This window comes from Hypanus sabinus, chromosome 19, assembly GCF_030144855.1.
Source record: "Hypanus sabinus isolate sHypSab1 chromosome 19, sHypSab1.hap1, whole genome shotgun sequence".
Lineage (NCBI taxonomy): Eukaryota > Metazoa > Chordata > Chondrichthyes > Myliobatiformes > Dasyatidae > Hypanus > Hypanus sabinus.
This window is the reverse complement of record NC_082724.1, coordinates 54,565,242-54,591,218: the sequence shown is the minus strand read 5'-3', so window position 1 is coordinate 54,591,218 and position 25,977 is coordinate 54,565,242. Positions and strand designations below refer to the sequence as shown.

The window sequence follows — 25,977 nt, the reverse complement described above, 5'->3', positions numbered from 1 at the left end:
GCTGCCTTGTGAAAAGTATGTCCGCCTGAATTTCCAAAGGAAAACTCAAGTTTTTCTGCTCTCCTCGTACAATTTGCAACTTCTGCAAACTTACTTCTTAAATGCTTTAAACAGAGTAAGCGTTACGTCTCTGCTCCGTGTTGGCACACTGTACCCACACCAAGCATACATGGGAGTGATTTAGCTCCCATTCTTGTTCTCTGGCCCTATTGATCCAGCTCATCCACGTATCTCCTCAATGTGGTGAACGTTTCTGTCTCCAGCAGCCAGTGACACAGCCCTCCTGATCCTTCTACTGGGTAACCAACTGCTAATCCTCTCATTGATATCAGGCTTCTTCCAAGGAAAATTTATCCTTCTTGCTTGTCTCATCTCAGCCTTATCATTTTGCTTCAAAGGATCCAACCCCAGCCAGGCCAGTCTACCCTCACAACTATAACTCTCCAGTGTTTGCAACGCCCTTGTAAATGTCCTCAGTACTCTGGTCAGTCTGGTGACCAGAGTGTTGTGCGGTGGTCGGACTTGTGCTTTATAACTCCTGGCAATGATCTCTGTCCTCTCCTTCTCTGTGGCTCTGAATCCTGTCCTCTGCCAGTCTCACCATCTTCAGGCATCGGTGGACATGCAACCCTTGTCATCTAGTCATTCAGCAGGGAAAGAGCCCATTCAGTCCACTCCTCCTTACTGACCAAAATTTCCATCTGAGCTACTCTCATTTTCCTGCATTTGGCCCATATCTTTCTAAGCCTTTCCTTTGCATGGAACTGTCAAGATGTCTTTTAAATGTTGGATTATACTTCCCTCAACCATCCCCTGGCTGCTTGTTCCATACATGTATCACCCTCTGTGCAGAGAAGTTGCCCCTCAGATCCCTTTTAAATCTTTCCCCTCTCACCTTAAACCTATGCCCCTCAAGTTTCTGATTCCCTTTCTGTGGGAAAAAGACTGAGTATTCACCCTGCCTGTGCCCCTTATGGTTTTATGAACCTTTATAAGGTCACCCTTCTGTCTTCAAGGCTCCAGTGATTAAAGTCTTAGCCTGCCCAACCTAACCCTATGACTCAGGCCCTCAAGACCTGGCAACATTCTTGTAAATCTTTGTGTACTTTTCCCACCTTAATGACATCTCTCCTTTAACAGAATAACCAAAACTCCGGTCAGTCTAAGTGCAGCCTTGTACAATTGCAACCTAACATCCTAACTCCTACACTCAATGCCCTGACTAATGAAGACCAGCATGCCAAAAGCCTTCTTCACCCCCTGTCTACCTGTGACGCCACTTTCAAAGTACAATGTACTTGCTTCTTGGTGGCTACCACACATCGTGCATTACTGACACTCCCTGAACATATTCCCCTCACACTTTTCCAGACAGGATTTTATTTCCTACTTCGGTGCCCACTGGCTTCTTCATGGCTTCTCTCTGCAGCCTAGAACTCGTGACTGCCAATCTTGGTATTATTGGAACACTTGTTAATTATGGCTCCCACATTTAAAACCAAGGCACTAAGGTGGGAGTAGTACTGACATCTACAGAACCTCATTAATCCAGCCTATCCCTTTCCATCTCACTGTTATCAGACTCTTGAATGAACCTCTTGTACGATAAGATGGGCTCGTGGCGTCACAGTCTACCTCATTATGAACTAGCACTTAACTGTTAACACGCACGGCACTTTTCGGAAGCTTTTGCAATTAATTCAACATTATTGTTTTCCCTTATTCTAACTCCGTGCACTTTGTAATGATTTCACCTGCATAAGCAGTTTGCAAGACAAACCCTACATTGTGTCTTGGTACATGTAACAATGATAAACCAATAAACTCTCCTGCTGTTAAATCTTCTGCCAACCGCTAGCCTTTCCACCTGGTTTGCATGAGTTATATTTTCAAATGCGTTGGCTAAATTCAGCATCAAAAGCACTACCCTCATCAGAAAATCTAGTAGAGTCAGTTGAACAGAAATATGCCCAAAGGCAGGAGTTCCCAACCAGAGACCCACTGACCCGTTGCTTGATGGTATTGGTCCATGGCATAGTATGGGTTGGGAATCCTTGCCCTAAGGTGCTGAGTTCTCAGCCGTCTCACCCCTCCACGGCCTTGCCCGAGGCATCTGCTACTCTATGGGAACCTAACAGGGAAGGAGTGGGATTGGTCTGGTACTGAGAAGCCACGGCGCAGGATTGGAAAAAAGCAACAGAGCTTGTAAACTCAACCCACCCTATCATAGGCACTAATCTCTCCACGATTGAGGACGCCTTCAAAAGGAGGCATACATCAGTAAGGACCCCCACCAACCAGGCCACGCCCTCTTCTCATTCCTCCCATTAGAGAGAAGGTACAGGAGCCTGAAGACACACACTCACCATTTGAGGAACAGCTTCTTCCCCTCTGCCATCAGGCAGTGAACCCATGAACGCCACCTCAGTATATTTGCTTTTCTTTTGCACTACTCTCTTAATTCTATCATATACATTTCTCATTGTAACTTATAATATATTTTATGTACTGTGCTGCACTGCTGCCACAAAACAACAAATTTCATGACGTGTCAGTAATAGTAAACCTGATTCACTTTTGGATTCTCTGCACTGTGTCACAGATGCTCTCCATCTCTCTGTGAGGCATCGAACAAGGTGGGGACTGAAGATGAGACTCCTAGTCTGGGTGGCGCGATATCATACTGAAACTATCTGCCCAGTAATGAGCCTTAGAAACCAGGCCATACCTGCCTGGGAAAGCTTCTATCTGTATCCCTCCTTTTCCTGCTACTCATGTCTCACCTAACAGCCTCTTAAAACACTACCATTTTATCTGCTTCCACCACTGCCCTCTGCTATTCCATTACAGGCACCTCCTACTCCCTGTGTAAAACTTGTTCACACATCTCCTTTAACCTTTCTCTCTCTCATCTTAAATGCAGTTCTTTAGTACTTGCCATTTCTACTCTGGAAGAAAGATTCTGGCTGTCTATTACATCTCTGTCTCTCATAACTTTATAAAGTTCTATCAGGTCTTCCCTCAGCCTCCAAAACTCCAGAGAAAACAACTCAAGTTTGTCCAGCTCTTCCTTACAGCACATACCCTCTAGACCAGGCAGCATCCCGGTGAACATCTTCTCCAAAGCCTTTCTGTAATGTGGCAACCACAAATACACCAGTGAGGCCTAACCCAAGTCTGATATGGTTGCAACACTATTTCCTTATTCGTCAACCAATGAACGCCATCCACTTCTTTTCCATCCTATCTGTGGCCACGTTCAGGGAACCGTGGACCTGGACCCCAAGATCACTACTCATAATATTCCACAGAATGTTGCAGTATTATCCATCTTTTATTGGGAGGGAAGGAAGGAGTAGGCTCTAGCTTGGGTTTGACTCCCACCATTCAGAAGCCGAGTTTCGGGTTCACTAGCTTGACCTCCATGACCTTTCAGAGCAGGCCAATAGGGGCTCAGCACAAGGGTTACTATCGTCAGCTGCCTGTATCTGATGCCCTCTGTTTGGTATTGCGTTGTAGGCATTGGGCTCTGATGGGACAGTAAAACTGACCAGCCTTCCTTCACACCAGCTTTAACCTTTGACTGGAGCACAGCTACAGAGTACGTGGATGAATGTCCTTTCTACAATCAAAGGGATGTTGGCATGGTTGGCGAAGCCAGCATTTATTACTCATCCTTAAAATTCCTGAAGAAAGTGGACGTGGTCATACTTCTTCAGCCCCCGCACCCTTGGTGTGACTCGATAATAGTTAGGAAAGTCCACAAAATGGAAATAAACAAAATATTGCAGATGCTGGAAAGCTGAAATTAAATCGGGGAATGCTGGAAACACTCAGCAGGTCAGGCAGCATTTGTAGAGAGAGAAACTGAGTTTCAGGTCAAAGATCAGAAAATGCTAATTCTGCTCCTGACCTGCTAATTGCTTCCAGTGTTTTTTTCACATGTGTCTGAGAATTTGCACAAAGTTACCCAAAGACTTTGAAGGATTTTCCCAGCCAAGGCATACAATGATTCCCTCAATGACTAGCCGATACAAGGCCTGATTGGACCACGAGTCTACCAAGAGCACAGGAGGTACACTGCAGCCCCAGGTGAGACAGAGCCAGTGAAGTTTCGAAGAGACACAGAAAGCCACCATTCCATTCAGCGTTTACAGTCTCCCAGCGCCTGCCACCAAGTACCTGTATGAACGTCTCCATATCGCCATTAAACAATTTATGATTATACTGTGATCGAGGCCTAGGCTTCCTCATTTTCTGTGGCTTAGGGGGAACCGATGGGGGCCTGAGAGAAATGGAACAAAGTCAACACACAGAGAAAACGAGAACTTGGATCTAAGCAAGAAGTGTTAGTCATCCATTGCATTGTTCATCATCAGTTATTCCCCAACACTTAGTTTATTATGTAACCAAAGCTGCAACCTGTCATTTGTTTCCCCGGCCCCAAGGTGCTACCTCTGGCTCTCTCTCTAATGTCATATGAGCACTAAATGCTTTCCATAAGATCGTAAAAGACATCGGAGCAGAATTAGGCCATTCCATCCTGGATAATTTATTATCCCTCTCAACTCCGTTCTCCTGCCTTCTCCACGTAACCTTTGAAGCCCTTACTTATCAAGAAACTATTAACCCCCACTTTAAACATAACCCAATCGTAACATCAGCCTTGAATTTGGTTAGCAAGTTCAGCAGGTGTTTCAGCTACGGGGAGGGTTAGAGCCAAGCCAGCTTATACATTTTCATCAGGGCATGAAAGGAAACCATTTAGCCTGCCACCTCTATGCTAGTTCTCAGAACATTCACATCAGTCTCATCCACTTTGGAATTTCTCTAGTAAACTCTTCTCTCTCTCTCTCTCTCTCTCTCTCTCTACACTTGCCCATCAGTTTCCCCCAGATTCTACCACTCATCTGTGCTGAGGATAATTTAGAATAACCCACAGACCTGCATGTCTTTGGGAAGTGGGAGGAAGCTGGTGCACCTGGGTGGGGAGGTGGGGGAGTGGAAACCAAGTGTTCAAAGGGACAGTATGCGGTCTCCAGACAGACAGCACCTGAGGTCAGGATTGAATCTGGGTCTTTAGACCTGTGAGGCAGCAGCTGTACCAGTGTGCTGGTGCGCTCGTCTGAGACCTGGACTATTGATGACAGAGTATGCAGTCCATTCTCCATAGACGCTGCACCCTCCCCTTTGCTCTCTCTGGCTACACTTTCCACTGCTTTAGAAAAGCAGGCAACATAATCAAAGACCCCTTCTAACCCGGTCAACCTCTCTTCTTCCCTCTCCCATTAGCCAGAAGATTCAAAAGCCCGAGAGTATGATCCAAGGACAATTTCTATCCTGTTGTTATCAGACTCTTGAACGGACCTCTCAAACTCTAAAGATGAACTGTTGATCTCCCAGTCTACATCATTCTCCTAAGTCTACCAAGACAACTGCACTGCTCCAAAGAGAGCTATATGAAAGCATTCTTACCCTCGGCCATTGGGCTCTCTAATGAGTCAACCTATAGCTGGGGAAGTGATGACTCCCCTCCTGTTAAGACTGTTTAAGGTAACTTATGTTTTATTCTTTCTTACTTCTTTTCTAATATTTGTATATCTGTGCACTTGTAATGCTACTGTGACGTTAATTTCCTTTGGGATCAATAAAGTATCTATCTATCTATTGATGCCCTTGTGCCCTATTCTTTCCCTGTACTGAACTTTCTTGGTGACGGTGACATTAACTTCTGCATTCTATTCCTTTATTACTACCTCAGTGTAATTATGTATGCATGGACCGTCTAGGTGACGTGCTTTTCACTGTATCGTGGTACACGTGACAATAAACACACGAGATTCCGCCGATGCTGGAAAACCAGAGTAATACACACAAAAAGCTGGAGGAACTCATCAGCTCAGGTACCAGCCTTGAAGAGGCATAAATGGTCAACATCTTGTTTGATGAAGGCTAAGAGGCAGATCTAGTATAAAAAGATCCGATGGCTTTGTTTTACAGAGCTAGACAATCTTGGGTGAGGGGATTTCTAGTTGGGAGTGAAGTGCAATTGGATTAACAGGGTTGAGTGGGTCCCAAGAAAGCTTCGAGTAAAGAGACAGCATATGCTGATGGTACGTGGAGATGAGGACCTCTGTGTTTCAAGACTAATTGCAGACTACTGGACAGTCTTCTCAAGAACGGGGGAGGCTGCGGATCAGAAGCTTATAAGATTATGAGAGGCATATATAGAGTAGATGGAGAGTAACTTTTTCTCAGGGCTGAAACGGCCAATACCAGAGGGCATGCATTTGAGATGAGAGGGGGTAATTTCAAAGGAGATGTGAGAGGTCAGTTTTTTTACATAGCGAGTGGTGGGCCCCTGGAATGCACTGACTGGGGTGGTGGTAGAGGCAGATACATTAGAGACTTTTAGATGAGTGAATGTGAGGAAAAAGGAAGGATATGGTCATTGTATATGGAGAAGGATTGTTTCAGTTAACTATTTGATCACTGATCTAACTGGTTCAGCACAACATTGTGGGCTGAAGGGCCTGTTCCTGTGCTGTACAATTTAACATTTATGGAGATATGTGGAGTTATTAGTAGCTGGGCCTTTGGTCAGCTGTGGTTAGTGGGAAGCTGCTACAGTGGATAGGGGTAAGTTACGGTACAATACAGGGTTGGGAAACGAGTGGTAAATTGCTCTTGGGCTGTGGTGGATGGTGGAGCAGCCACCTGCTTTTCTTCTCCATTGCCGTTTCTAGTCACGATCACTAGACTGAGACTAGCCTTCCAGATGCAGACACAAGAGACTGCAGTTGCAGGAGCACAGTAAAGCTGCAGGAACTCAGTGGGTCAGGCAGGAGCTCTGGAGGGTGTGGAAAAATGATTATTCATCTATTAGCAGCACTCTTACCGAAGATTGAACCTGAAAGGTTGATTGGACGTCTGGAGACTGGAGACTGGGGTAGGATGACTGTCCTTGCGTGTGGGTGGGTGGGGTGAGGAAAGGGGCTTGTTTTGCTATGTCTGTGTGGTTCTGCCAAGCACGCTATGCTGGCAGCGGCGCGTGTGGCAACACTTGCGGGCTGCCCCTGGCACATCCTTGGGTTGCTGATACAAGCGATGGTATGTTGCGATGTACATGTGATAAATAAATGACTTTGAATCTGAATCGTTCAAAGAGTATCATTAATTGGGTGACAGATTTAACCTTTTCTCAAAGGAGAGGTGGTCTTATCTTTAATGGGAAGGCAGGAGGGGAGATGGGAGCCAAGTAGCTGTTGATGTACAGTCAGAACGAGGTTAACAGGCACTCAACCGTGACACAGAGACTGTCAGAGTGGGAGCAAGTTATGTAGAGTGGGAGGTGGGTTAGTTGGACTGAAAAGCAACGTAAAACATGCCAGGATGCAGAGGAAGAGGGTGTTAACGATTCCCAGAGTCAGAGCTGCCACTGGACTACCTACAAACCACCTGCACCATTTAATCATGGCAGCTGGGTCAGTGAATGGGTAGAAGAATGCCAAGAACTATCTCTACTCCCAACTTTGCAGTGTTTTACCAAGGGGATCAAGTACAGGAAGAGATGTCTTCCAAGATATCAGGCCAATGCCTACTATCCTGACCACAGGGCAATGTTATTCTTGCTAGCAAAGATCAGTTACTTCTTCCAGCTATCCCAATGGTTGTTATTTATATTTAAATTTAAAATAAAATGTTTAGCATTTACTGAGTAAGAAAAGTACTAACAAGGTCAGCTGTGTATATTGCTGGCACCAATATAGGTATACTGTATGTGACTGTAATAAACACAGTTTTAAAATCCATGAATAGATTTTGTTGTTTTATAGTTTAAATCATTAAAATAATACTATTTTCCTTTGAGATTTACATTCTGCAAATGGTTAAAGGTTACCGATAGTTCCAGAACGCTGCATGTTAGACACTGCCAACTGTCCAGGCAAATGGTTGGGTGAACGGACTATCATCCACAGAGTCCATTTTCAGTCCTGTCCTCCACTGCTGACCCATGCCTGACCCTTTGACTGGGTAGAGGAGAGATGGTAAGTGGGTCTCTCAATATTTCTTTATGTCATAATCTCTTTATGACAAGGAACAACTGATCTGCAGAAACTTCTTGCCATTTTAACACCGAGTGGACAGTCAGCCCAGGAAAGCTGAAGAATCTGAAACCTTGTGGAGAGCTGCTTCACCTTTCACTGATTGACTTGCAAGAACCACTAACAGATCTTCACTGATTAAGGATAAATAACGTTGGTGTCCTACCTTGAAGTACCACATTCGGCCTTCTCACCTGGAAAGGCAAAGAAACATCACAGTTCAGCACAAATTAATCAATACTTATTAGTCCAACACTTCAAGGTTCAATGTACATTGAATTCAGATAATTTTAAGTAATTTGGTGATAAAATTCACAAATCCATCTCCATTGCCTGTAAACCATCCTTCCAAAGTTTTGTTTGTGAAACTGGTGCTTGAGTCAAAGTTTACATCATTAACATGAACTTGAGACACTTTACCTGGGAGAATCCAAAATTAATCCTACAAAGTTCCCTCAAGCATCCCACAAAAGGGTCAGAAATCATTCCACACCATCCACAAAATGGTAACTTGCAAATACTTCCTCAGGAGGCTGAAGGAACTCAGCACGTCCCCATTGACCCACTCCAAATTTTATAGATGCATCAGAGGAAACATCCCTCCCAGAGCTTAGTAAGACAACTGCTGTCCAAGACTGCAGGAAATCTTGGAGAGCTGTGAAGATAGCCCGGCACATCACAGAAATCTGCCTCCCCCTCCATTATCTTCATCTGCTCTTCCTGCTGCCTCGGTAAAGCTGACGACATGATGAAGGAACCCTGGACATTTTCTTTCTCCCCTCTCTTGTCAGGCGGGAGATATAAAAGCTTGAAAGCATGTGTCGCCAAACTCAGGCCAGCTTGTATCTCATCATTATCAGACTCTTGAATATTATCAGAGTCGAAGATCTCCCAATCCACCTCATCATTGTCCTTGTAGTTTATTTGTCTACCTAGACCACACTTCCTCTGTAAACACTATATCCTGCATTCTGTTTTGCTTTTTACTGCCTCAATATTCTTGTGTGGCATAATTTGTCTGGATAGCATAGAAACTAAGCTTTTCATTTTATCTCAGAATACGTGACAACAACAAACCAAGTCCCATTCCGATTCCAGATCTTATTTTCAAGTAAGTTTGCTGATGTTGCTTCTGACCTTTCACTTTACACCAACCGAGAAGTTCACCTCTGGTATTAATTGTCTCAGTAGATCCCAATAAACAGAGGACAACCTAATACACACTGTCAGCAGCCAAATGTAAATTTTACACATGATATTGTAACCTTCAATGACAGCTTTGATGCTATTGCACAGTCTTTTTTAACAAACAAATTAGTTTTGTTATCTTTGTAGGATGTAAGGGGAAAAGCATGCTCATTTTCAATGAGTGTCATTAACATACTTAAAGTCCCATTTTGAGCTGAAGTTTCAGAAGTGGTATAAATAGGTGAGAATACGTATGTTCATGCAGTGTGATGAAAATGATGTTCTGGATGCATAGGCTGGTAGGAAGAAAGGTAAGGGCCAAGTAACTCTATCCCTGCTCTGCCTGGCTAGAGGAAGGGTGGGAAATAAAAGAGATCCAGTTGTGGGCTCTATCAACTACAGTGTGGAGGGAAGCCCCATGTTTTGAAAGCAAGAGGACATCTTGAATGTCTTACGGTGGAAGGCCTCTAGACTCATAGAACAGCACAGCATGGTAAAGGCCCATCTAGTATGTGCAGAACTGCTATTCTGCCCAAACACTTTGACCCGCACCTGGACCATAACCTTCCATACTCCTCCCATCCATGTCCTTATCCAAATTTTTCTTAAATATTGAAATCGAATCTGCATTCACCACTTCTGCTGGCAGCCCATTTGACACTCTCACCATCCTCTAAGTGAAGAAGTTGTCTCCTTTAATATTCACCTTTCATAACCTATAACCTCTAGTTCTAGCACAGAATCTCAAGAATGGATGCAGCACAGACTGTCAAAAAAATGTGCTGGATGCATAGATGCTACAGTGAAAGATAAGGAACAAGGGGATTCTATCTTTCTTCTGTCCGGATGAAGGGTCTTGATTAAAAATGAAATGCCTGAGGAACTCATTGGGTCAGGCAGTACGTGTAGAGGGAAATGGACCATCTTCTAAAGATTCTGCCTGACATAATGAATTCCTCTAGCATTTTGCTTGTTGTTGGTATTTGGCATGCGTTCAGTAGGCCCAAGGGCTTATCACCATGCTCTGTAGCCCTATGAATCTTCTCTGCAGATCCATGATTAAACTTCCAACCTTTCACTGCAGAAGCAAGAGACCGATTGCTGAACCAACACTGACAGAAGAGGCAAACCAAACCCAACTCCAGTGGCCTTCATTATGATAAGGCCCACAGCACAACTGGATATTTGGATAAACTACCAACTTCTGATGTTTTGGGCCTCTGAGATAATGACAAGCTAAAAGTGTGAACTTTTCCCACTCCTACTCCTCCTCATCTTCAAATGAATGGAATCGAAAAGGAAGCTGATTATATTTTACTCTGTAGAAGGAGAGGAGGAAGAAAACAGCCAACCAGAAGATTGGTCCTGTGAGTGTCTGTGACAGTGACCCGAACCCAGACTGTGAGTGTCTGTGACAGTGACCCAAACCCAGACACTGTGATTGTCTGTGACAGTGACCCAAACCCAGACACTGTGAGTGTCTGTGACAGTGGGCGAACCCAGACACTGAGTGTCTGTGACAGTGGGCGAACCCAGACACTGTGATTGTCTGTGACAGTGACCCAAACCCAGACACTGTGTCTGTGACAGTGGGTGAACCCAGACACTGTGTCTGTGACAGTGGGCGAACCCAGACACTGAGTGTCTGTGACAGTGGGTGAACCCAGACACTGTGTCTGTGACAGTGGGCGAACCCAGACACTGAGTGTCTGTGACAGTGGGCGAACCCAGACACTGTGATTGTCTGTGACAGTGACCCAAACCCAGACACTGTGTCTGTGACAGTGGGCGAACCCAGACACTGAGTGTCTGTGACAGTGGGCGAACCCAGACACTGTGTCTGTGACAGTGACCCAAACCCAGACACTGAGTGTCTGTGACAGTGGGCGAACCCAGACACTGAGTGTCTGTGACAGTGGGCGAACCCAGGCACTGTGAGTGTCTGTGACAGTGGGCGAACCCAGACACTGTGATTGTCTGTGACAGTGGGCGAACCCAGACACTGAGTGTCTGTGACAGTGGGCGAATCCAGACACTGAGTGTCTGTGACAGTGGGCGAACCCAGACACTGTGATTGTCTGTGACAGTGACCCAAACCCAGACACTGTGTCTGTGACAGTGGGCGAACCCAGACACTGTGATTGTCTGTGACAGTGACCCAAACCCAGACACTGTGTCTGTGACAGTGGGTGAACCCAGACACTGTGTCTGTGACAGTGGGCGAACCCAGACACTGAGTGTCTGTGACAGTGGGTGAACCCAGACACTGTGTCTGTGACAGTGGGCGAACCCAGACACTGAGTGTCTGTGACAGTGGGCGAACCCAGACACTGTGATTGTCTGTGACAGTGACCCAAACCCAGACACTGTGTCTGTGACAGTGGGCGAACCCAGACACTGTGTCTGTGACAGTGACCCAAACCCAGACACTGAGTGTCTGTGACAGTGGGCGAACCCAGACACTGAGTGTCTGTGACAGTGGGCGAACCCAGACACTGAGTGTCTGTGACAGTGGGCGAACCCAGACACTGAGTGTCTGTGACAGTGGGCGAACCCAGACACTGAGTGTCTGTGACAGTGGGCGAACCCAGACACTGAGTGTCTGTGACAGTGGGCGAACCCAGACACTGAGTGTCTGTGACAGTGGGCGAACCCAGACACTGAGTGTCTGTGACAGTGGGCGAATCCAGACACTGAGTGTCTGTGACAGTGGGCGAACCCAGACACTGTGATTGTCTGTGACAGTGACCCAAACCCAGACACTGTGTCTGTGACAGTGGGCGAACCCAGACACTGTGATTGTCTGTGACAGTGACCCAAACCCAGACACTGTGTCTGTGACAGTGGGTGAACCCAGACACTGTGTCTGTGACAGTGGGCGAACCCAGACACTGAGTGTCTGTGACAGTGGGTGAACCCAGACACTGTGTCTGTGACAGTGGGCGAACCCAGACACTGAGTGTCTGTGACAGTGGGCGAACCCAGACACTGTGATTGTCTGTGACAGTGACCCAAACCCAGACACTGTGTCTGTGACAGTGGGCGAACCCAGACACTGTGTCTGTGACAGTGACCCAAACCCAGACACTGAGTGTCTGTGACAGTGGGCGAACCCAGACACTGAGTGTCTGTGACAGTGGGCGAACCCAGACACTGAGTGTCTGTGACAGTGGGCGAACCCAGACACTGAGTGTCTGTGACAGTGGGCGAACCCAGACACTGAGTGTCTGTGACAGTGGGCGAACCCAGACACTGAGTGTCTGTGACAGTGGGCGAACCCAGACACTGAGTGTCTGTGACAGTGGGCGAACCCAGACACTGAGTGTCTGTGACAGTGGGCGAACCCAGACACTGAGTGTCTGTGACAGTGGGCGAACCCAGACACTGAGTGTCTGTGACAGTGGGCGAACCCAGACACTGAGTGTCTGTGACAGTGGGCGAACCCAGACACTGAGTGTCTGTGACAGTGGGCGAACCCAGACACTGAGTGTCTGTGACAGTGGGCGAACCCAGACACTGAGTGTCTGTGACAGTCGGCGAACCCAGACACTGTGATTGTCTGTGACAGTGACCCAAACCCAGACACTGAGTGTCTGTGACAGTGGGCGAACCCAGACACAGGTTGGAAATAGAGCTGCTAGTAAAAATGGTGGAAAACACTGCTTTGTTCTCTCCATTTGCAGCAGACGTGAAGAACCCTGAGACGCGTAACAGTGTTCTAGAGAGAGGTGAGCGTGACCTTCACTGACCTTCTCCCAGTGTTTGCTTCAGGAGATCGTGTTTGGCCTGAAGCTTCGTGATCAAGTTGCTCCCATTCAGGTACTCTTTGAACTTCTGAAAGAGAAACAAGGGTTTCTGTGAGCACTTCTTGACGGTGAGCATACAGCCGTTAGCACAATCACATTCGAGCGCTTGGCTACAATCCCCGCCGATGTTATAAGTACGTTCTCCCCATGTCTGCGTGGGTTTCCTCTGGGTTCCTCCCACATTCCAAAGCCACATGATTAGGGTAAGTGAGTTGTGGGCACGCTATGCTGGCACCGGCAACACTTGTGGGCTTCCCAGCGCCATCCTCACTGATTTGATTTGATGCAAAGGCTGTGACAAATAAAGCTTACCTATCCCCAATCTACTTATCTCTTTCTGTTATGAGATCTACTCACATAAGTATCCAGGCACATTACACTCACAAGCTGCAGGCTGGGTTTGGAAATCACATCTTGCCTGTCCACCTCCTTCTGGAGCCCAGTATTCGGATGGGGTGGGACACTTAGTTTGGTATACACCCGTTACTTTCAACACTGTGCAATGTGCTTAGTATGCTGGTTTTAGCATTGTCCCAGCGATTCCATTACTAAATAATAACAATCCCATTGCCAGGAATGAACTAATGTCGAATTCCACACTGCAGTTTCCTGATGTGGGGGTGAGGGTGCTACCTACTATGTCACAGCTGGCGCTCCACGTGTCGTAAACCATCGTGGCATGGGAACGTAGTGGCCAGCGCATCGCTTTGCAGCACCAGCTGTAAGATCTGGATTGAATTACCCCTGCTGTTTGTAAGGAGTTTGTATGTTTTCCCTGTGACTGTGTGGGTTTCCTCCCACATTCCGAAGATGTACTGTTAGAGTTAATGAGTTGTGGGCATGCTATACGGGCACTGGAAACTTGGCCAGCACAATCCTTGCTGATTGGACTTGATGGAAATGACACATTTCACTGTATGTCTCGATGGGCTTGTGACAAGTAAATTCGCCCTTTACCCAGCCGTGGTCATGTCGTAGGACACATTCTAGCACTCAGAAGCCAAACGAACCAGTCACACATTACATCTGATGCCTCTGTTACAGCTGTCTCTGCACTGGGGGAACTGGGCGACTGCTTCACCAGACACCTTTGTTCCGTCCATTGTCCACCTGGGACCTTTCAGTTGCCAGCCATTCGAGTTCCTCTTCCTATTCACACACAGCGTCCTCAGGTCAAGGCTAAAGGCAATTAGAGGGATAGCACCTCATGTTCTGACTGGGCAGCAAATTTTAAAACTTCCGGAGATTACTCCACTCTGTTCCTTTTTCCCTGCTCTTCCTTCTCCCTCCTCCTCCCCCCTGTGATCCACCAGACCTCATCACCATATCTTTATCCCTCTCCCCTACCCCTCCATCTATCCATCACCCACACACACTGGTTCCTCCTCCCACCTTCAATCCCTGCACCATATTTCTCTCTCATCAGATTCCACATCCTCAGCCCATTGTCACCTCCACCTACTACCTGCCACCTCTTGCTTCACCTCTCCCCTCACCTCTTTATATCACCTCTCTCCCCTCTTTCAGTCCATATGAAGGGTTTCCAACTGTTCATTTTCCGCCACTGATGCTGCCTGACCTGCCGAGTTCCTCTAGTACCCAGTGGGTTGTTCTAGATTTCAGCATCTGTATTCTTTCGTGTCTCCAATAAACACGTATTCTCCTTTAATCTGTCTCTGACAGAGGACTTACTGTGAAGTAGAACATCTCGGTCTCCTGTTGATTAGCCCTTCGCTTTGCGATGTTGAGCTTGCTCATGTAAGTCTCAGAGGCGACAGATTTGACTGACTCTGTGGATCGGCTGTGGTGGAACGCGTCAGACACATCGAAGTCCTCCACAGTTAGCATGTCCTGCAGTGTCTGCATGGTGGCGTCCAGTGTCTTCCTGACCTGGAGGCAAGAGTGTAAGAGGGTGAGGACACATGACAGCCATTGCGAATGACCGTGGTGCATTTCTGTAGATGGTGTGCACTTCTGCTGCTTTGTGGTGAGGGGTAAGTTCAAGTGGAGGCGTGAAGGGCACTTTTTTTTATATGGACTGGTGGTACCTGGAATGTGCTGCTAAAGGGGATGGCTCAGGCAAGTTTGACAGAGGCATTTAGATAGGCACGTGAACGTGAAGAGAATGGATGGATATAGATATTAGATTAACTTGGCATTGAATTACTGGTTTAATTAGTTTGGCCTGTTCCTTGCTGCACAGTTCTACAATCTACAAAATGGTTCAAAATAAGGCAATGAGCAATGGACAATGATACCAATCCAACAACACTCAAGACGCTGAAGACCATCCAAACACAACGTCATGGGACAAAGGGCCTGAACTGTGCCGTAATGTTCTATAAGTTAACATAGACTTAAATTAACATAAATTATACAAAACATGAACAACAAAATGACATTCATCATCAAAGATCCCTATCATCTGGGTCAATCATCTTCTCACAGCTGTCATTGGGCAGGAGGTACAGAAGCCTGGAAACCTACACCATCAGGGTCTAAGCAAATCACAAACAAGAAAATCTGCAGATGTTGGAAATCTGAGCAACACACACAAAATGCTGGAGGAACTCTTCAGGCTAGGCAGCATCTTGGAAAAAAAGTGCAGTTGACGGTTCGGGCCAATACCCTTTGGCAGGAAGTGGAGAAAAGTCCAGTCCTGCCAAAGGGTTTTGGCCCAAAACATCGACTGTACTTTTTTCCGTAGGTGCTGCTAGGCCTGCTGAGTTCCTCCAGCACTTTGCAAGTACATATTCCATCAGGTTTAAGAACCATTCAGCTCTGAACCAACTGGTAAAACGTTAATTATTACTCAGTATAGCAGCACCATGCCCATTTTGTACCACAATGGACTTCACTTTATTCTAATTGTATAATTTATGTTTTTCTTGTGAACATTGAGTACCTGATGCTATGTATCTGTGATGCTGCTATGATCACATTTTTCTTTACATGATTACATACATGTACTGATGCATATGACAATAAGCTCAACTTTGACTCTGTCTCAGTGACAAGTTGAGAGAAAGAAGAGATATAGTTGGAGATAGTGTGAGTAGTTGGGTATCACTGGGCTGGCACCTCGTCATGCAGTACCCGCGGACTGCCCTGACCAAGCCTCCTGCACTCCTCATTGCCATCCACCTGGCTGCAAACTTACACACTGTGCTGATGGTCCACAGCAACTCAAGATGCCCCAGTGTGAGCTACCAGATCTGTTGCATTGAGCAGGATCGGAGCTGCTAACAACATTGTGAAGAGTGTACTCAGTGGAAAGGCAAGATTTTATCTCCACAGTATTGTGCAGCAGTCGCTTCTACCCCCAGAGTGGCATTTATAGAACATAAAACAGAAGAGCAAGATTGTGCTGAATTAATCTGCCTTATCCCTTCTGCCTGAACATGGTTCATACCCCTCCAATCTTGTGCATATTTATGTTCCTATCTAAGAGCTCTTAAAGGCTGGGACTTTATTCCTTGGAGCACAGGATACTAAGAGATGGATTTATAGAGGTGTACATCAAGATAAGGCCATAGATAAGGTGAACTATTTAATAAGACTTCGAGAGGCAATTTCTTTACACAAAACATTATAAATGTGAGGAATAAGCTGCCAGAGGAAGATGTTGGGTCAGATTTAATCACGACATTTAGAAGATACACATGGCTAGGAAAGGATTTGAAGCATATGGGCTAAGTGCTGGCAAATAGGGCTAACTTGGATGGGCATCTTAGCCAGCATGGACTAGATGGGCTGAAGGGCCTGTATTTGTGCTGTCTGACTCTGACTCTTAGTGTTTCTGTGGACCTTTGTACCATCCACCTCTCCTTTCCCATGAAGTCTGTTAGTACAGCTGCTCTGATTGGCCTGAGCGGCAGAGCAGGGCATGCTGGTAGTTGTTCCACCAAGTTCTGTCAAGTGGTGTCCAATGTACAGCAATATTGCCAGGGGGTGAGAGACTCATTTAAAGACATACTAGGACTTTATTTTACACAGGCTGGGATTTAATTCATTGCAAAGTTCAGGCAATGGGGTGACCTTACCAAGCTGTATAAAGTCACGAGGGACATAGGTTTAAGGAGGGAGGAGAAAGATTTCAAGGGACCCGAGCAGCAACTTCTTCACACAGATATGGAATGAGCTGTCAGAGGAGGTGGTTAAGGCAGGTACAATCACAACATCTAAATGACACATGGACATTTAGATGGATAGGAAAGGTTTTGGGGGATGTAGGCCAAACATGGGCAAATGGGACTTGATCAGACAGGCATTGAGGTCAGCACGGCAAGTGGCCTGTCTCCTTGCTGTATCATGCACAACACTTTGTCTGGCTAGGAACTGACCCATCTCCTGGTCCATTCCAAAATGGTTCCGTTCAGGAATACAATGTGGGAAAGGTGATGGAGAAATGAAGTGAAGCTCCCTTAAGCAGCAGAGGGATTGTGACGCGAGTCTTGATGAGCACGGCTTGGAACCAGATGCTGGAGTATCTGAAGCAAGGACCAAGACACGATATTAAACTGGATCGAGAATGGAGCACAAAACTAATGCTAGAAGAAATCACTAGTAAGGCTTACGATTGAACACTGAACTTACGTTTAGGTTCCTTAAGTACTCCATTTTTGGCACCCAAAACATGATTATCGATTAACAGGAACACCCTAAGCCCTTAAAGGGGCCTCGCCAGCTGTCCGTACTCTGGAGAGTTAGCGTATTTAAATCACAGAAGCCGGTGTGAATGGGAGTGTCTTGTAACAGGGATAATGAACGTCCATCCTGCTGTTGCGGTTGGACGAAGGAAAGCTCTTGTGAACTGGACTACACAATCTTCCCATCTTCCTAACCCAATCAGTGCTTTCCCACCCAGCTCCCTAGCTGCTCCCCTCCTCTCACTCAACACAGCCATTTCAGCCTCCCTCGCCTCCCCACGTTTCCATGTTGCAGCTCCTGACTCACCTCTTCATTCTCAATCTTCAGTGTGGCCAGACGGGACTGCAGCTGCTGATACCTCATCAGAAGCTCAGTCTGAACCGGCTGCTGGGCGCTCACCTGACACACCTGAAACAAGACAGGCAAGGCTGAGGATCAGTCGTCGTTTAAGCACAGGACCCTGGTCATCCAGTTCATTTCCTGTTGCCTGTGCTGCTGTTCAGGGGGCAGAGTGGGGTGCCACAGCTAGTGGGGCTGCAGCCTCACAGTGCCAGTGACCCCAACCTCGGCTGTTGCACACCCCACTTGCACTGATTCCCTCAACAGTGCTCCAGTTGCCCCTCGCGTCCCACATTTAGTTTGAGCGATCTGGGGTTTTTCTCTTTGGGGTGAAGGAGGATGAAAGGTGACTTGATAGAGGTGTACAAGATAAGAGGCATTGATTAAGTGGATAGACATTTTTCCCTAGGGCAGAAATGGCATAATTCTATTTTATTTGGAGGAAATTACGGGGAGGGGTTGTCAGAGGTAGGTTCATTACACAGAGAGTGGTGGGTGTGTGGAACGTCCTGCCAGGGGTGGAGATAGAGGCAGATACATTCGGGCCATTTAAGAAAGATAGGCACATGGGTGATAGAAAAATGGAGGGTTATGCAGGAGGGAAGGGTTAGATTGATCTTAGAAGGTTGGAACAATGTTGTGACAAGAAGGGTCTGTACTGTGCTGTTGTGTTCTATGTTCTAAGTCCAATCCCAAATTCATGTGCATTGGTCAATAAATTGGCCACTGAAAGTTAATGGCTTTTGTAACATTTTGTAAAGTTGATTGCTTTTGTAACATTAATGGCCAGAAGGTCTATATTACAAAACTGGAAAGAAGTAAATCCTCCTACCACGTTCCAGTGGTTTTCTCAAACTATTTCTTATCTGAGCCTGGAAAAAATTAGAAGCACTATTTTTGACTCATCAATTAAATTTGAAGAAACTTGGAGACCGTTCATTCGACATTTTCATATGAATTAATTTGGCCTTTTCCAGACCTTCTTTCTGCTTATTCATGTTCAGGTATGGAGTTCTGGAGTTTTTTGACACTATCATATACTTGTAAACTATTATTATTGCCCATGTTAGTTTAGTTTAGTGTTTTTTTTCTTAATATATATTTTTTTCACATATTTTCAAATTTTTTCTTCTTTTAACGGTTATTTTTGTTTTTTTTCATATATAATCATATGGACTTGATTGATTAAGGTAATTTCTTCTGTTGTTGTTTAATAGGATATTGTTATCTTATTATTAATGTGACTTCAAGTCTATTGTATACATAATTTACTCATTATTTTGTTATGTTTTTTTATATGTATATATGAAACTCAATAAAAAGATTGAAAAAGAAAAAAAAAAGAAAGTTAATGGCTCAGCAGAAGGTGTACTTCTTGCGGCAATTAGTATAAAATTTCATAGTCCCCAGAACATGCTTGTATGATTCTACACGGCCATTGTAGAGAGCATCCTCACATCCGCCATTACTGTCTGGTTTGGTGCAGCATATTTACACGATATATAAAAAGTACACAAAATTGACAGGTCAACAGAAAAGGGTCATTGGCTGCAGACTACCATCACTGCAGCACTTGTATTATGTGTCCAGGACAAGGAAGTGGGGAGGATAAATCATTGCTGACACTCTGCAAAGCACTATAGAGATATTAAATCAAAAACTTCACGCCATCTTAAATGCTTCTTCTCCCAGGCAGTGAATTTGAATTCTAGTCAGACCCCAGCCCCCTCTATCTATTCCCTCCACCCTCCCCCAACTTTCATTTCTCTGCACTACAAACACTTTAAACCACTTTTTATAATGCTGTTTACACTGTTAATACCTGCTGATATTTTTGTATTTATGCACATTTTATTCCGTATACTTCTCTTAATTTCTAACCGTATTATCTTTTTATGTATAATTCTTTATTTTATATAATTATTTATTCTTTATAATTTTTGAAAATTGTTATTTTTTGTTGCATGTCGTGTCCTGACCAACACACTACAGTAAATTGCTAATGCATGCATGTGGTGAAAAAAGTTCATCCTTGAAAATTGTTGAAATCGATTCTTGTTCGCAACCAGGCATTGATGGTAAATAATGTGTAGGCGGGTGGTGGAATTGATGGAAATGTGGGGAGAATGTGTTATCAGGAAACAGTGTGGAATGGGATTGCACAGGCTCAATCTCCCCCATAAGGAACCACACATTGTGTGAACACCTCTGTTATCAGGAATTAATTAAATGGTCCACAGGAAGATAAGGCTTAGGTGGTGAATGAATGGGTCAATGTGCCATAACTCAGCAATGTGACAGTCCCACAGTAATACTGCAGAAGCTGTAAGCAATGGCAAACTAGAACGAACACCTCTGCTTTATGAGGAGGGTTGGACTCTGGACATCAATGTTCATGACCCTTTACAGAAGAGCATCCTAACATGTTGAAGGCATCACGGTGTGGTACAGAAACTGCACTGCAAGTTGTCAAGATTGCCCAGTACATCACCAGCCATCATCAAGGACAAATACGGTCGGCCCTCCTTATCCGCGAGGGATTGGTTCCGGGACCCCTCAGAGATACCAAAAAACATGGATGCTCAAGTCCCTTATTCAACCTGGCTCTAGGCGGTGGATGTTAGGACCCAGCGGACCCCAGACCTTATTTAACCTGTCAGTGCGGTGGACATTAGGACCCAGCGTCGAAGTTCTGAATCCGCAGTGTTTCTGTCCATGAAAATAATCACGATCACGATTGAAAATAAAGTGGAAATAATAAAGCGATCGGAAAGAGGTGAAACGCCATCAGTCATTGTGAAAGCGTTAGGCTACATTGGTCAACGATCGGAACAATTTTAAAGGATAAAGTAAGAAAGGTCCTGCCCTGATGAAAGGTACAATTATTACTAAGCAACACAGTGGTTTAATTATTGGGTTTTGGGGTTTTGGGTTTTTGATCCTATCCTCCACATCAACCCAGCACGAATGGAGAGCGCACTTGGGAGTGGTCTGTCACTGGATCGAACTCGGGAACTTCTGTTCCCGAACCTGGCGCTGAAACACACATTCTTAAGTGTTTTATATGCATAGAAAGGTAAAATATGTACTATATACTAAGACAAATGTTTGACTGACTGACGTTAAATAACACTGGATGTACCTGTTCCAACTTACTTAGCAAGAGAACTTCCGATTTTTTTTATTCCGATCCACAATTACCCACACACATCCTCCCATATACTTTAAATCATCTCTAGATTACTTATAATACCTAATACAATGTAAATGCTATGTAAAATAGTTGTTATACTGCATTGTTTAGGGAATAATGACAAGAAAAAAAAGTCTGTACACAGTCGAACAATAAGTGCTGGAAGAGCACTTGTGGGTTTTCTCGTTTCACGGTTGGTTGAATTCGCGGATAAGGAGGGCAGACTGTATACAGAAAGGGTACTCTATAAGGGCCAGCAACAGCACGAAGGATCCCACCCACCCTGTCCATGGATCGTTTGTCCCATTCCCATCAGGGAGGAGGCTACGTAACATCCATGCCAGGACCACCAGACTCAAAAACAGTTACTTCCCCCAGGCCAACAGGCTGATCAACAGCTCCACCCACTAACCCACCACACTCCCATCACCACTACTTTATCATTTCCTGCAAGAGTCAGCTGATGTACAGACACTCCTGCACCTAGCTTCAATTTGCATCCAATCAGGCTATGTATAATTAGTTAATCTTATGTATTTATATTTATCGTGATTTTTTTTCTGTACCCTTTATGCTTATTGTGTTTTTTTTTAATGCTGGATCAAATCTGGAGTAAATATTACTAAATTCTCCTTTACACTTATTACTGAAGAATGACGATAAACTATGTTGAATCTTGAATTGTGATTATGGAGTGTAATTGCTGGGATGGCCTTGAATAGTTTGATTAACTGACTGACCTTTGTGAAGAGTATGTGGAAGCCAATAAATGTCCAGCAACATATTATATCAAAACTGTTTCAAATTCCCACAAGTAGTTCACAGGTACAGCCAGTTGAGGATAAATCATTATGCAGAAAATGCCTAAGGAATCAATTCTTTTCAATTGAACCACCTCATCGTGGCCCTTGCAATTTATTTGCCTGCCTGCACTGTACTTTCTCTGTGGCTACAACGCTATATTCTCCATTGTTCTTCTTACTACCACGATGTATGTCTGGATATCACGATCTGACTAGACGTCATGATCTGACTGGACGTCGTGATCTGACTGGACGTCGTGATCTGACTGGACATTGTGATCTGACTGGACATTGTGATTTGACTGGATGTCATGATCTGACTGGACATTGTGATCTGACTGGATATCACGATCTGACTGGACATCGTGATCTGACTGGACATTGTGATCTGACTGGACGTCGTGATCTGACTGGACATTGTGATCTGACTGGATATCACGATCTGACTGGACATCGTGATCTGACTGGACATTGTGATCTGACTGGACGTCGTGATCTGACTGGACATTGTGATCTGACTGGACGTCACGATCTGACTGGACGTCACAATCTGACTGGACGTCACAATCTGACTGGACGTCATGATCTGACTGGACGTCACAAACTGACTGGGCGTCACAATCTGACTGGACGTCGTGATCTGACTGGACGTCGTGATCTGACTGGACGTCACAATCTGACTGGACATCACGATCTGACTGGACGTCGCGATCTGACTGGACGTCGCGATCTGACTGGACATCACAATCTGACTGGATGTCATGATCTGACTGGACGTCACAATCTGACTGGACGTCGTGATCTGACTGGACGTCACCATCTGACTGGACGTCACAATCTGACTGGACGTCACAATCTGACTGGACGTCGCGATCTGACTGGACGTCGTGATCTGACTGGATGTCACGATCTGACTGGATGTCACGATCTGACTGGACGTCACGATCTGACTGGACGTCACAATCTGACTGGACGTCGCGATCTGACTGGACGTCGTGATCTGACTGGACGTCGTGATCTGACTGGACGTCGTGATCTGACTGGATGTCACAATCTGACTGGATGTCACGATCTGACTGGATGTCGCAATCTGACTGGACGTTGTGATCTGACTGGACGTTGTGATCTGACTGGACGTCGCGATCTGACTGGATGTCGCAATCTGACTGGACATTGTGATCTGACTGGACATCACAATCTGACTGGACATTGTGATCTGACTGGACGTCACAATCTGACTGGATGTCACATGAACAAAACTGCATCCACCCGGTCCTGCAATCTCACGTAACCATACACATTGCAATTTAGGCCAACCTGTCAATCTTCAGGCCAGGCCACTCAGGGACTTGTCCTAACTTTATTTTGTGACTGTATGTGCTTCATCATAATTATATGTTCTGTGTGCATACTGTATTTTACACCTTGGCCCTAGAGGAACGATGTTTCGTTTAGAAGTATACCTGTGTGTGGTTGAATGACAGTAAAGTTGAACATGATCACAGGACAATAATAAGTCAACATCAATGCCAGCTATTAGGTTCTTCGAGCAGTACGTCACTTCTATTTGTGGGATCTTGCTGTGCACATTGCTTATTGCCCTACAGTATAACTATGGGTACAGCTCACACATCCTCCACCGGTAGTAAAGCACTGAGCAATGTCCTGAGATTGAGCAGAATCAGGTTTATTATCACCAGCACGTGACCTGCAATTTGTTAACTTAGCAGCGGCAGTTCAATGCAATACACGGAGAAAAAAATAATAAATAAACAAGTAAATCAATTACATATATATTGAATACATTTTAAAAATGTGCAAATACAGAAATACTGTACATTAAAAAAAAAGTGAGGTAGTGTCCAAAGCTTCAATGTCAATTTAGGAATCGGATGGCAGAAGGGAAGAAGCTGTTCCTGAATCACTGAGTGTGTGCCTTCAGGCTTCTGTACCTCCTACCTGGTGGTAACAGTGAGAAAAGGGCATGTCCTGGGTGCTGGGGGTCCTTAATAATGGACGCTGCCTTTCTGAGACACTGCTCCCTGAAGATGTCCTGGGTACTTTGTAGACTAGTACCCAAGATGCAGCTGACTAGATTTATAACCTTCTGCAGCTTCTGTCAGTCCTGTGCAGTAGTCCCCCCCCCATACCAGACAGTGATGCAGCCTGTCAGAATGCTCTCCACGGTACAACTATAGAAGTTTTTGAGTGTATTTGTTGACATGCCAAATCTCTTCAAACTCCTAATAAAGTATAGCCGCTGTCTTGCCTTCTTTATAACTACATCGATATGTTGGGACCTGGTTAGATCCTCAGAGATCTTGACACTGAGGAACTTGAAGCTGCTCACCCTCTCCACTTCTGATCCGTCTAAGAGGATTGGTATGTGTTCCTTCGTCTTACCCTTCCTGGAGTCCACAATCAGAACTTTCATCTTACTGACATTAAGTGCCAGGTTGTTGCTGCGGCACCACTCCACTAGTTGGCATATCTTACTCCTGTGATTTTTCAGTGCACCCATTCCTTAAGAGCTGTGCAAATACTGAAAGGGAGGGTTGGGGATGGTGCTGAGTTCCTCCAGCATTTCACACAAAATGCTGGAGGAACTCAGCAGGTCAGGCAGCTGCACCCATGAAGAGGAATAAACAGTCATGTTTTGGGCCGAGACGCTTCATCGTGTGTTCTGAGCATCTGCCGATGATGAGTCTCAGCCTGATACACTGGCTGCTAATTCCCCTCCCGGCCTGCCGAGATCCTCCTGCATTTCCCTGTGTTGCTCTGGATCTGATGGAAGGGGATGTTCCAGACTGCCATTTACAAGGTGGAGAGTTCTCGCAGCCTGAGGGGATGAGGCTGTGAACTATTTGCTGGGAGTCTGCTACTCCCTCAAATACGGTACAGGTGTGAGAAAATCAGTCTATAAATATTTATTATTAGTAATCAAAGCCCATTAAGCACATAAAGCATGCCAGCATCTGTGCCTCCTTCCTGCTTTCACCACGCATGAGTTACTCCAGCTGAGAATGCTTTAACAATCTGTTAGCTACTAATTACCGACACTGGATCTGAGAGCTACAGTGGGAGGATCCACTGCTCCGAAATTTACACCATATTGTACATTTATGAAGATTTTAAACATAACATCAGGAAACATGATAGCTTAAGAAATGCAAACAGAAAATATCACAGGAAACATGGCTTTAATTTGCTCAAGTCAGGGATAATAACTCAGGTGCAGACCGAAGCATTAAAACGCACCACAATACTGGGGATGATTTTGTTCTTTGAAACCATTGTCTTGGGATCTAAGGAACCACAGTGTCAGTCCAACACTGCAGTAAATTCTTCTTAACCCTTCTCTTCTCATCTGCCCATCACCTTCCTCCTCCTCCTTCCCTTTCTCCCGTGGCCCACTCTCCTCTCCTATCAGATTCCGTCTTCTTCAGCATTTTACCTTTTCCACCTATCACCTTCTTACTCTGGCTCCTGCCCCTTTCCTTTACAGTCCCGGTGAAGGGTCTCAGCCCAGAATGATGGATGACTGTTTATCCCCTTCCACAGATGCTGCCTGACCTGGTGAGTTCTTCCAGCATTTCGTATGTGGTGCTCTGCTGTAAGCTACTGTAACCAAGTCTCTGTGGAACTTGATCCCCTGCTCTTCTCATTTAAGGGGTGAGGGAGCCACCTACTAAGTGCAGCATAAAAAATGAAATGTGCTGAGATGCTTCTCATGAAGATGGGGTAAACCAAATGCTTGGTACGAGTCACCCTGGTCCTGTCACTGGGTTGTGATGGGTCATTAAGTCGGTGGGCAGCTGTCATAAGAATCAAAGATCAAGGATCAACCTCATTCACCACATGTATTAGGAATGTGCTGTGGCATGTTGGTCAGG

At 45.4% G+C, this 25,977-nt stretch overlaps 1 protein-coding gene across 1 annotated transcript in view; it reads right to left on the bottom strand.

Moving 5' to 3' along the window:
* LOC132377932 (SLIT-ROBO Rho GTPase-activating protein 3) overlaps positions 1-25,977 on the bottom strand; it is a 304,499-nt gene that overhangs the window by 88,983 nt on the left and 189,539 nt on the right. The window contains exons 8-12 of the mRNA XM_059944422.1: positions 18,056-18,157; positions 14,792-14,989; positions 13,043-13,127; positions 8,272-8,299; positions 4,183-4,285 (exon numbers count right to left, since the gene is read on the bottom strand). Of these exons, the coding sequence (XP_059800405.1) occupies positions 4,183-4,285; positions 8,272-8,299; positions 13,043-13,127; positions 14,792-14,989; positions 18,056-18,157 (516 nt within the window). The remainder of the gene's footprint in view (positions 1-4,182; positions 4,286-8,271; positions 8,300-13,042; positions 13,128-14,791; positions 14,990-18,055; positions 18,158-25,977) is intronic.